At 43.3% G+C, this 13,651-nt stretch overlaps 1 protein-coding gene across 1 annotated transcript in view; it reads left to right on the forward strand.

Moving 5' to 3' along the window:
* LOC143283235 (adrenocorticotropic hormone receptor-like) overlaps positions 1-13,651 on the forward strand; it is a 29,931-nt gene that overhangs the window by 13,310 nt on the left and 2,970 nt on the right. Inside the window, exons 3-5 of the mRNA XM_076589409.1 lie at positions 5,688-6,013; positions 8,419-8,640; positions 11,266-11,420. Of these exons, the coding sequence (XP_076445524.1) occupies positions 5,688-6,013; positions 8,419-8,640; positions 11,266-11,420 (703 nt within the window). The remainder of the gene's footprint in view (positions 1-5,687; positions 6,014-8,418; positions 8,641-11,265; positions 11,421-13,651) is intronic.

Below are 13,651 nucleotides of genomic sequence, written 5' to 3' on the forward strand. Positions count from 1 at the left end.
TCCGATCTCTCAGGTCAAGATATGTACAGACCTGCTTGTACCTGAACACCCTTCGTGTGTATACGCAAACAAAACATCAAATACGCACGTTAAAGATCACATTAAAGATCCTGTAATCCATGTCAGCGTTCGATGGGTTATGGAAACAAAAACATACCCAGCATGCACACCCCCGAAAACGGACATGGCAGCCTACATGGCAGGATAAAAACGGTCATACACGTAAATGCCCACTTGTGCACTTACCAGTGAACGTGGGAATTACAGCCCATGAACGAAGGAGAGGAGGAAGGTTTCCCTAACGAAATGCCATACAAAGTACAATTACCGATGTGATTATAAAAAAAAGGATAAACAAAAACAACAAACAAAAAAACAACACACAAAAAACCCTTGTGCACATAAAACGAAAAGCAACACTCCTTGTGTGTAGATGGGAACTAATGTTTTTAAGACAAGAAATATCACATGGTCTTGCGAATAAAATAAATTAATATCACCCCTGAACCTGTCCTCACCTGTGATGTTATGAAGCGATATATTCCAGTACTTTTAAAACACTCTGTTCAAAATATTTTTGAATCAAAAACGCTAGGAATTTTTTTTGTTTCATAATCAAACAATCCAGTAAGCAAGTATCAAATATCATTTTTAGTGAACTGACGCAAAATCGACCAACAACAACAACAATAACAACACACGCACACACACACACACACACACACACACACACTTTATTGTTGTGTCTATAAACCTTATTTTACGGTTTTCATGACAAAAAATATTATTCTGATTCTGATTTTGATTCACACACACACACATACGCACACACACACACACACATAGATAACACACACACACACACACACACATACACACACACACACACACACACACACACACACACACACTCACAGACAGACACAGACACACATACAGAGAGAGAGAGAGAGAGAGAGAATCAAATCATCCCTGTGAAACGTAACTTGTCAGCAGAAATATGTAAATCACACTTTTCATGACAGCTTTACACATCGTTTTCAATTCAAAGTTAGCGAGACAATAAAAAAAAATTAAAAAAAAGAAAGAAAAAGGAAGCTTTCTATTCAGTTTACTATCCTTATGCATTTTGAAAACGTTGGCAAACCGGTCGATTCGTGTTCTCGAACAGGTTTTTTCATTTCTTTCTTTCTTTCTTTTTCAAAGACAGTTCCAGGAATGGCAGGCGTTTTTGTTTGTTTTCCCCTGAACACACCAAAGCATGTGGAGATGAAGAGGGTGGGTTTGTGGGGAGGGGGACGGGTGGGGGTGTGGGGGTGGGGGTGGAGCAAAGTGGAGAATTTACAATAATTCCAGATGGCATTGCGTACAGCAAAACACCTTCTTCATGTTTGATTGACATTGTTGTGAATTACACACACACACACACACACACACATACATACATACACACACCCCCGCACACACACACAGCACACACACACACACATACACACACACACACACACACACACGCATACATACACACACACACACAGAGCACACACACACACACACAGCACACACACACATACACACGCACACAACACACACACACACACAGTACACACACGCACACACACACAGTACACACAGCACAGCACAGCACACACACACACACACACACACAGCACAGCACACACACACACACACACACACACACACACACGCAAACATGCACGCACACGCACACGCACAGCACAGCACAGCACACACACACACACACACACACACACACTGAAGCACGTCGTACTTTCCCCATTTACCACAGTATGCTAGGAACAGATGACTGGGAAGGGGGGGTGGCAGTGGAGATTGAGGGGGGGTGGGGGGTGGGGGGCAAAGTTTTACAGAAAAGAAAAAAAAACACCTCGGTCGTTAAACAAAACAATTCATTTCGCTTCTGATCAGACTATAATACGTTTACTTGTGTGTGTGTGTGTGTGTGTGTGTGTGTGTGTGTGTGTGTGTGTGTGTGTGCTTATTTTGCGTTTCTCCGTCAGGTAAATAGTATTGTATTGATGTGCCCCACGGTAAAACGACGTTATCTTTGGAAGAAGAGAGTCTAGAACGCAAAGAAAGAAAGAAGAAGTAAGAAAAGAAGAAAAAAATGTTGTTCAATTGCCCCCCCTTTTTTTTTCTTTTTTTTTAGGACTTTCCTGGAGAATGCTTGATATGTCTCTGTTTGCTTTAAGACCTACCCCGCCCCCCCCCCCCCCCCCCCCCCCCCTTTTTTTTCTAGGATTTCCTTCGTTCGATAGGCTTCGATTTTTTCATTTAAAAAAAATTCTTATTTGTTTTTTTTAGCTCTTTCAGGAAAAAGACGGGAACACGTATAAAACGTGCGAAAAGGAAATCACACCCAGACATATTTCACGTCTTTTCTGTCTTCTACATTTTGAAATTATACTCTCTTTTTTTTATCTTTTTTTTAAAGTGTATCACAAGTGAGTCTTGAAGGCCTTGCCTCTCTTGTTTTATTTTGTTTGTTTTTTTTGTTTTTGTTTTTTTCCCTTTCCACCCACACACACATATACACACGTGAAGACAATCGGATATTGCACAACAATATATACAGATAAAAACATCCAACAAATAAACGGTATATATGAGTAAAATAAAACACACTGAAACCATTTATTGTCAGATTAACTTTTTGTTGTACTGACATTTTCGCAACCATTTGAATAAATATTAACTGAGCATATTAAATGTTAACTGAGTTGATAACACACACACACACACACACACACACACACACACACACACACCGCTACTCTATCCCGGCCACAAAAACAAAAGCAATGAAAATCAAAATCACAAAACAACAACAAAAACTAACAAAGCAAACAAGTGCACAAACAGAGACCTGTTTTTATTTTAAACAGAATCACAACATCCATGTACATCATCTTCTCTCTCTGTCTGTCTCTCTCTCTTTGTGTCTCTCTCTGTCTGTCTCTGTGTGTCTCTCTCTCTGTCTGTCTCTGTGTGTCTGTCTCTGTATAAAGCACTCAAAAGGAGAAATGTATATGTTACATCATGAAGACTTTTGAATGTATGACTTTAGCATTTTACTGTATATCCCCCTTCAAAGGGGCTGTGGCCTATATGAATAAACCATCTCAATCTCAATCTCAATCTCTCTGTGTGTCTGTCTCTGTGTGTCTCTGTCTGTGTCTCTCTCTGTCTGTCTCTGTCTGTCTCTGTGTGTCTGTCTCTGTGTGTCTCTGTCTGTCTCTGTCTGTATCTCTCTCTCTGTCTGTCTCTGTGTCTCTCTCTGTGTGTCTCTGTCTGTGTCTCTCTCTCTTTGTGTCTCTCTCTGTCTGTCTCTCTGTCTGTCTGTCTCTGTGTCTCTCTCTCTGTGTGTCTGTGTCTCTCTCTCTTTGTGTCTCTCTCTGTCTGTCTCTCTGTGTGTCTCTCTCTGTGTGTCTCTGTCTGTGTCTCTCTCTCTTTGTGTGTCTCTCTGTCTGTCTCTGTGTGTCTCTCTGTGTGTCTCTATGTGTCTCTGTGTGTCTCTCTCTGTCTGTCTGTCTCTCTCTCTCTTTGTGTCTCTCTCTGTCTGTCTCTGTGTGTCTCTCTCTGTCTGTGTCTCTCTCTTTGTGTCTCTCTCTGTCTGTGTCTCTGTCTCTCTCTCTCTTTGTGTCTCTCTCTGTCTGTCTCTGTGTGTCTCTCTCTGTCTGTGTCTCTCTCTTTGTGTCTCTCTCTGTCTGTCTCTGTGTGTCTCGGTGTGTCTCTGTCTGTGTGTCTCTCTCTGTCTGTGTCTCTCTCTCTGTCTGTCTCTCTCTCTGTCTGTCTGTGTGTCTCTCTCTGTCTGTGTGTCTCTCTCAGTCTGTCTCTCTCTCTGTCTGTCTCTGTGTGTCTCTCTCTGTCTGTCTGTCTGTCTGTGTGTGTGTCTGTGTGTGTGTGTCTCTCTCTCTCTGTCTGTCTGTGTGTGTGTCTCTCTCTCTGTGTCTCTGTGTGTCTCTATCTGTCTCTGTCTCTCTATCTCTGTCTGTGTGTGTCTGTGTGTGTGTGTGTGTGTGTGTGTCTCTCTCTCTCTCTGTGTCTCTCTCTGTCTCTGTCTCTCTCGTTTCTTTAACACAGCCAGTCCGGCGCAGCAAGACAGCAAGTCTAGAGGGACAGATGGACAGAATCAGCTTCGGATATTCGCGAGCAAAACACGTGGAACCGCGCGTGAGCTCTTGAGAGTGTCTGCGTCACAGCACGTTGGTGCCATGCGTGTCAGCTGACTCTGGGGGAGCGGAGACAGGCACTTTGCGCATTCCTGATTGGTTTGTGGCCATGAAGTCTTCCGTCACTTGGGGGAGTGGTGGTGTGGTGGGGTGGGGGGGTGGTTGGTGATGGTGAAGGGAGGTGTCTTCTTCCATTGCAGACGCCGGTCCTGTGCCGCCGTGTCCAGTAAACTGCTCAGTGCCAGCCTAACTCTCCTCCAGTCAGCTTGACATCAGCATCAATGTTTCTTTATTTGTATTTGTATTTCATTTTATCACAACAGATTTCTCTGTCACTGTCAAATTCGGGCTGCTCTCCCCGGGAAGAGCGCGTCGCTACACTACAGCGCTACCCTTTTTTTTTTTTTTTTCTTTTTTTTTTTTCCTGCGTGCAGTTTTATTTGTTTTTCGTATCGAAGTGGATTTTTCTACAGGATTTTGCCAGGAACAACCCTTTTGTTGCCGTGGGTTCTTTTACGTGCGCTAAGTGCATACTGCACACGGGACCTCGGTTTATCGTCTCATCCGAATGACTAGTGTCCAGACCACCACTCAAGGTCTAGTGGAGGGGGAGAAAATATCGGCGGCTGAGCAGTGATTCGAACCAGCGCGCTCAGATTCTCTCGCTTCCTATGCGGACGCGTTACCTCTGGGCCATCACTCCACTTTACCAAGTGGTCTTCGTGCTTTCTTGTTCTCTCTTCCCCTGAAGATTCCGTGACAGAGCCTGACACTGGCGGTGTTGGTTGCGGTGTTTTTAACTCTCTCCATACGAACGGCGAAAGAGACGACGTTAACAGCGCTTCATCCCAATTACCATCATCAAAATATTACAAGCGGAACGCTCTTATACTGAAGAGGTGAATGTTGACAAAGAATACCACAGTTCTGACGACGGAAGCTAAATGTTGGGTCATTTAGACACCCACTGGACATCCGAGGGGTCTGTGTAGAGGAGAAGAGAGGACTGGCCGTACTGAGTGAGTTAAGGTGTGTCCACGCCACGTCCATCTCTTCCTCGGAACCTCGGCTTTCAACGGGGACGTGTTGTTGTTTGCTGAAGATGAAATGTGGTGTGAATAATTTCTGTGTGGTCCACATGTAGAAACTGTCATGTTTCAAAATTCCGGGGGAAGAGTTCACGAATGCTTGGTTTCATTCTTTTTATTTTATTGTCTATTGCACACTGTCTTTTAACCAGATGTACGACAACCCCAGATCCATTTGAAAGAGAATGAACAGCAGTGCCAAGGTAATTAATTTCGGGTGAAGAGTTCTCGTCCATTTTTTCAGGACACACATTACAATGACGTTGACATCATCTTCAGAGGCTCAGAACACCTCTACGCAGACAACCTGTTGTGCCACAGTCACTACCACCACCACCACCACCACCACACCTAACACCCCCTACCCCACTAACACCACCCCCAGCATCCTGTCCACCCTCCAGTCCTCCCTCCCCTTCACCCCCCTCTCCACCCCCGCCAGCCCCGCGTGCAGCCCTGACCCGCGCAGCAGACTGGAGAGTCTGGACCCTGTGTTCCTCATCTACTACCTGGGCTCCCTGGCGCTGGTCATGGTCGTCAACGTCACCGGCAACGCTCTGGTGCTGCGGACTCTGTACCGCCACCGCTGTCTGTGGCTGCCTTCCAATGTCTTCATCTGCAGTCTCGGGATATCCGACCTGCTCTTCGGGCCCATTTACTTTCTGTACAACGTGGCTGGGGTCAACTCGCAGGGGGTCAAGGACGTGTTCGGTCAGTCTTTGGAATAGAAAAGGACTGAACAAATGATTGGTATTTAGTTAACTGTAGGCTACGTCAGTCTTTGGACAGAAAAGGACTGAACAAATGATTGGTATTTAGTTAACTGTAGGCTACGTCAGTCTTTGGACAGAAAAGGACTGAACAAATGATTGGTATTTAGTTAACTGTAGGCTACGTCAGTCTTTGGACAGAAAAGGACTGAACAAATGATTGGTATTTAGTTAACTGTAGGCTACGTCAGTCTCTGGACAGAAAAGAACTGAACAAATGATTGGTATTTAGTTAACTGTAGGCTACGTCAGTCTCTGGACAGAAAAGGACTGAACAAATGATTGGTATTTAGTTAACTGTAGGCTACTGACAGCCTGACCGCGCTTATAAATTTGTTTATCACTTGAGAGACAGACAGACAGAGATGTGGGTACGAAGGTGGGGGGGGGGGGGGGGGGGGGGGGATCACTACAATGCAGTTTTCGTTCATCAGTTTACTGAGGCCTAATTTTTCTATAACAGACTGCAAAATCTTCACACGAGACAAGAATGGCGTGAGAAAGTGACGTCAGAGAATGTATGCCTTCACACATGTTTCGTCACATGTATATGCAGTGGCGTTGTTGGAGTCTTCGTGCCTCCAAACACCCGCTGACCTAGCTTGGTGCCGAGCACCACCACGTACTACGGTTGACGTGGGGCCGATCTGTGTGGCACTTTGATGGAGTGAAGTCAACTTGCCCCGTGTGAAGATGATGTGGCCATTTCGCAGCAACACACACACACACACACACATATATATATATAGTAATCATAAGCTGGAAATAGAAACAGCGAGACGCAAAGGCATACCACGAGAGTTACGCCTTTGTAAGGTTTGTAACATGTCTGTGATTGGTGATGAGTTTCATTTTATAATGGAATGTCCCAATTATGATCAGTTACGAAACAGATATGTTCCTAAAAAATATTTGTCTCCAAAATCGGTTTTTAATTTTTGTAATATGCTGAAAGGAGGCAAAAAAGTCATTTTAGCTGTAAGTAAGATGATTAGATTTGCAAATGTTGCCTAGTTATACTTTTGGAGTTAAAAGACATTTGTGTTTTCTCAACTTTTATGTGACATTGTTGTGTATTTGGAAATGTTTGTTCTGGGCACGAAAAGATTATTTTGCAGTAATCCTCCATACTCAACAGAAGTGAAAGGATAATTAAAACTTGAAACTTGTGTGTGTGTGTGTGTGTGTGTGTGTGTGTGTGTGTTAGGTCGAATGCATCGAATTAATGTTCTTGTATCACATGTAGAGATGACACTGGGAGTGTAGCCTACGCCCGATTGCACAGCTTTGGTTTTAGCCCAGAGTAGGCTACTGATGAATTTTTTTCCCCTTTCTAAAAATCAAAACTTTTCTTTCTTTTTTTCTTTTTCTTTTAAGCTGTGACTGTGAGTGTGATGATTTCCCCCGTTTCAAAACCATAACCTTTATATATATATATATATAGAGAGAGAGAGAGAGAGAGAGAGAGATGGCCTAGAGGTAACGCGTCCGCCTAGGAAACGAGAGAATCTGAGTGCGCTGGTTCGAATCACGGCTCAGCCGCCGATATTTTCTCCCTCTCCACTAGACCTTGAGTGGTGGTCTGGACGCTAGTCATTCGGATGAGACGATAAACCGAGGTCCCGTGTGCAGCATGCACTTAGCGCACGTAAAAGAACCCACGGCAACAAAAGTGTTTGTTCCTGGCAAAATTCTGTAGAAAAATCCACTTCGATAGGAAAAAAACAAATAAAACTGCATGCAGGAAAAAAAAACAAAAAAAAAAAAACCACAAAAAATGGGTGGCGCTTAAGTATAGCGACGCGCTCTCCCTTGGGGAGAGCAGCCCAATTTTTGACACAGAGAAATCTGTTGTGATAAAAAAAGAAATACAAAATACAAAAATATATATACACCTGATTAGCAGTAGAGGAGGTGCAGGGTAATGTGTGTGGTGTGTGTGTGTGTGTTGGAGCTCATGTACGTTTATATGTATTTGACTGTGCTTTCATATCTGTGAAACTGCATGTTCGGTGCATATGTTATGCATGTGTGGGTGTATATGTGAATGTGTGTCTTCATGTTTTACATCTATTTGCTTATTTATCATCATTGTTATCTTATTTATTTATTTATTATTGTTATTAATTTTATTATTATTATTATTATTACTACTACATTTTTTTTTTTTTTTTTCCTCAAGGCCTGACTAAGCGCGTTGGGTTACGCTGCTGGTCAGGCATCTGCTTGGCAGATGTGGTGTAGCGTATATAGATTTGTCCGAACGCAGTGACGCCTCCTTGAGCTACTGAAACTGAAATTGAAACTAGCAGTAGAAAACCGCGGCAGCTTATGTTCTGTTCACAGGGGACTGGTCAGCATGTCGGGTGCTGTTGCTGGAGGTGCTGGCTCTGGAGATCTGCTCGGCCTACACCCTGGTGGCCATCACCGTCACCCGATACATTGGCAGCAAGCACGCCCTCCGCTACAATCACTACGTCACTTTCCGCTACTGCATCGCCACCGTGGTGATGATCTGGGTGACGTCACACGTGGCTTGCATCATCGTCTACGCCGTGCAGATCCCTTGTAAGTGCTCTCTCTCTCTCTCTCTCTCTCTCTCTCTCTCTCTCTCTATATATATATATATATATATATATATATCCAAACAAAATTTGGTTGTGTGTTTTGTATATAATTTTCCCTTCAGTTAGGGGCTTTGGCCTAAATCTGAATAAACATCTCTCTCTCTCTCTCTCTCTCTCTCTCTCTCTCTCTCTCTCTCTCTCTCTCTTTCTCTCGCTCTCTCCATCTGTGTGTGTGTGTGTGTGTGTGTGTGTGTGAAAGAGAATGAGAAAGTTTGGAAGCAATCATAACTTTTATTCCAAGAAGCAGTTAAGCAGTTTAACACCTCAGTACCAGCCGCCGTAACCAAGCGGTTGGCATCACAGACAGACGCTGTGATAGGTGGTGAGAGACGGGCGCATTAGCCGAGTGGTTAAAGCGTTGGACTTTCAATCTGAGGGTCCCGGGGTCGAATCACGGTGACGGCGCCTGGTGGGTAAAGGGTGGAGATTTTTACGATCTCCCAGGTCAACATATGTGCAGACCTGCTAGTGCCTGAACCCCCTTCGTGTGTATATGCAAGCAGAAGATCAAATACGCACGTTAAAGATCCTGTAATCCATGTCAGCGTTCGGTGGGTTATGGAAACAAGAACATACCCAGCATGCACACACCCGAAAACGGAGTATGGCTGCCTACATGGCGGGGTAAAAACGGTCATACACGTAAAAGCCCACTCGTGTGCATACGAGTGAACGCAGAAGAAGAAGAAGAAGATAGGTGGTGAGGACAGATGCCAATCAGAGGCATGTCATGTGTGACCTGGCTTTGCCCAGCTCCTGCCGGCAGTTGAGTGATCCACAGGGTCAAATGGGAAGACAGTGACCACACAATCAGACGTCATCCACTTCACTTACGTTTAGTTGAAAATGTTCAGATTTCCAAAACAACGCCAAATGTGTTTTTACACGGCCTCTCCTCGGGTCTGGCTGACGTACGGATATATTATTATCATGAAAGGAAGCGTACAGTATGATTATGATATGATATTTTAGGGGCTTCCGAAACTGCAGTAGTTTACTGTGCATTGTTCTGCAATGTACCTGTGTTGCATCGTGTGGCTGCCACACTGCTCTGTCCTAATTGTGCTTCACTACCAGGACATCAGAATATTATCATCAGGTAGGAGGTATATCATTATGTGGAGTGATGGCCTAGAGGTAACGCGTCCGCCTAGGAAGCGAGAGAATCTGAGCGCGCTGGTTCGAATCACGGCTCAGCCGCCGACATTTTCTCCCCCTCTACTAGACCTTGAGTGGTGGTCTGAACGCTAGTCATTTGGATGAGACGACAAACCGAGGTCCCTTGTGCAGCATGCACTTAGTGCACGTAAAATAACCCACGGCAACAAAAGGTTGTTCCCGGCAAAATTCTGTAGAAAAATCCACTTCGATAGGAAAAACAAATTAAAAAAAAAACACCTGCACGCAGGAAAAAATACAAAAAAATGGGTGGCGCTGTAGTGTAGCGACGCGCTCTCCCTGGGGAGAGCATCCCGAATTTCACACAGAGAAATCTGTTGTGATAAAAAGAAATACAAATACAAATAAAGGAACATTGATGCTAATGTCAAGCTGACATCCAAAAGAAGAAGAAAAAAAAAAACAGCAACCGAATCTTAGAGTTTTTAACCCCGATGAATGTAAAAGTATTGCACAACGAAAATTCTGAGTCCAGTGTGAGTGGCAATTTTGAGGACATGTTTCCTACCTTTGACACTGTTTTCAAAACGTTAGTGGTGGTGACTGTTGGTTGTAAGTTGTGGCGGTGGTGGAGATGGTGGCCTTTCTCTTCTTGTTTTCTTTCTTGCGGGGGCTGGAGGGGTTGGGTGGAGGTACGTATACAGGGGGTAGATGGTTGTTTGTTTGCGTGTCTGTTGTTTCTATGTGTTTTTTGTTTTAAAATGGCCTAAAATCGTCCTACTGATTGTAAACAGATCTATGAACTGCAACAAGCATTCCCAACACACTATTTTCTTAATTGTTTATCTCTTGTGACTTTTTTTTTCTTCTAACATTTCAGATTTTGAACGATGATAGAGATCTCTTTTTATTGTACCTAACAACCGTGATATGGCAGGCGACGTAAAATTTAAAAAAAAAAAAAAAAAAAAAAATTAAGGTCGCGTGACGGACAGGCTTAATGAGATAAACACAAACATCAATGCACCGATGAGTCATTCTAATATCACGAAAGGTTCAAAGGTTCAAAATCATTTGTAATCCGAGAAACCCTATTTGGGTACATGAAAACACAAGGGAAAAACAGGCCCACATCCTCGAGATGTGCAATCGCACGAGGAAGAAGAGAGAGAGAGGGAGAAAAAAAAAAAAGGGTCGGGGGGGGGGGGGGGGGGGCACACACAATGGAACCCTAGGAAAAGAAAACCTGCAGGGCCCACATGCACAAACGCGAATAAACAATCAGCAATTCAATATAAGGAGAAAAGAAAAGAAGAAGAAGAAGAAACACACACACACACACACACACACACACACACACACACACACACACACACACACACAGAGGAAATACATTACATGAAGCGTTTAGTACTGTTATCCTGACAGCGGTGATGTTGTGTCGCAGACGCCGTGTCGACAGGGGCGTACTGCAGGGTGTGTCGCTACGAGGCCATCTATACGGCACGGGAACTGGGTCTGCTGACGGTGTTCCAGTTCGCCCTGCCCTTCACGCTCATGCTGGTCTTCTATCTCCACATGATCTGCCACGCCAGGAAGCTGGTAAGGAGGTGCACAATGGCCGAGTGGTTAAAGCGTTGGACCTTCAATCTGAGGGTCTTGAGTTCGAATCTCGGTGACGAACGGCACCTGGAGGGTAAAGGGTGGAGATTTTTTCCAATTTCACAGGTCAGCATATGTGCAGACATGCTAGTGTCTGAATCCTATTCATGTGTGTATGTACGCAGAAGATCAAATACGCACGTTAAAGATCATGTAATCCATGTCAGCGTTCGGTGGGTTGTGGAAACAAGAACATACCCAGCATGCACACCCCCGAAAACAGAGTATGGTTGCTTACATGGCAGCGTAAATGAAAAAAAAAAACAACAAAAAAAAAAACGGGGGGCTAAAGACGGAATTTATCATTTTTGACATCGTGTACTTTCTGAAAGCTTAAAAATCACGCGTCAACACACAAAAATCAGAATTGATCTATCTCTATTTTCTTCTTCTTTGGGGTGCCCCAAAAGAATAAACTGAGTTTCAGTTTTAGTAGCTCAAGGAGGCGTCACTGCGTTCGGACAAATCCATATACGCAACACCACATCTGCCAAGTAGATGCCTGACCAACAGCGTAACCCAACGCGCTTAGTCAGGCCTTGAGAAAAAAAAAGTAAATAAATAATAGATAAATACATAAAAAGAGAACTACTACTAATAATAATAATATGTATTAGGCGCAAAAACTTGATGAAGTCAACTATAAGCGTACAAAAATAATATTTTTTTTTAATAAATAAATAAATAAATAAGTGAATAGTAATAGTAATAATAAAATAAATAAAGAAATAAAATAAAATAGATTTTAAAAAAAGACAACAATGATGATAAATGAGCAAATAAATGTTAAATTGATCAATCGGCTAATAAAAAAATTATAAAAAAATAAATCAACCAACCTAAGCATTTTGCCTGCATGTAACTTTAGAACAAGAATTATCTTGAACATGTATGTGGTATCAAAAGATTCAGAATTAAGTAAAATATAAATTTCTTTATAATATTTTTTTTTTTTAATTAAAGAAGAAGAAGAAGAAGCATTGGAAAATTCATATTTTGTCATGTACCCCAAACGAAGTCAATAATGGCGAGTGGCGAGTGACGAGCAGAGTCAACGCCGATGTGAGTGTTCAAAATTAATAAGAGACAAAAAGCCGCATTAATTTTGTGTTTGAACAAAAAATATTCCACGTCCGTAATGCTGATGAAACTTTTGAACTTCGGCTTTAGATCCCGGATCAAAACAACTGTGCAGCAGTCATGACGTTTATTGCCGCATCATCGGCTGACGTAATTTCGGAAAAGCCTGAGTCGGTGCGATCGCGCGCGCGCACATACACACACACACACACACACACACTCTCTCTCTCTCTCTCTCTCACACACACACACACACACTTTTAGATTCAGTGGCGGCACATATGTGTCTTTCTATAAATTATTGTGAGTCACACATGCTGCAAAATGGAACACTATCAATTACAGTATATCGTTGAAAGCCTGGACTTTCAATAGAATTATCAGTCTAGCAAACTGTATTGGATGTCGCCCGTTCAATTTGTAACGATCGGCATGGAAGAGTACAAATTTCACACAAAGAAATCTTTTGTGACAAAGTCTTACAGAACAAAAAAAAGTACCACAGTGTAGGCAAACTATTCGACACTACACTTCGCTACACTACACTATGGTGCACTGTAGCCTTATACACAACACTGCATTGCACTCTGTTATACAGCCTTGCACTGTTCTCCTCTAAATCTAACATACACTGCACTGTACTGCACTACATTGCACTACACTGCCCAACACTGCATTGCACAACGCCACACCTTCAGTACACCAACACTACACTGCCTACCGTACAGAAGCCCGAATTTCACGCACAGCAGTCTTTCGCGACTAGGGTTTTCACTATAAGCTTACTTCTCTCCACTCCGGTTCCACTGACACCACTCCGATCTGTCCACAATGCCTCACCAAACGACACTGAAATATAATAATTATGGTGGAGCACACACTGCAGAGAACGGAGACAGCAACCGAGATGCACGTGTCATGGAGCACACAGGTAACAGACATCTGTGAAGGGCCCCTGACGGACTGATTTCAACATCGCCGTTGCAAGAGAGAGAGACTGAGAAAGAGAGAGGGAGGGAAAACTTTTTTTTTTCCCTTTTTCTGATGATAATCGATGAGCACTGGAGTGTTTTTCACATCCAATGTCCGCC

The sequence above is a fragment of the Babylonia areolata genome, chromosome 6, assembly GCF_041734735.1.
Source record: "Babylonia areolata isolate BAREFJ2019XMU chromosome 6, ASM4173473v1, whole genome shotgun sequence".
Lineage (NCBI taxonomy): Eukaryota > Metazoa > Mollusca > Gastropoda > Neogastropoda > Buccinidae > Babylonia > Babylonia areolata.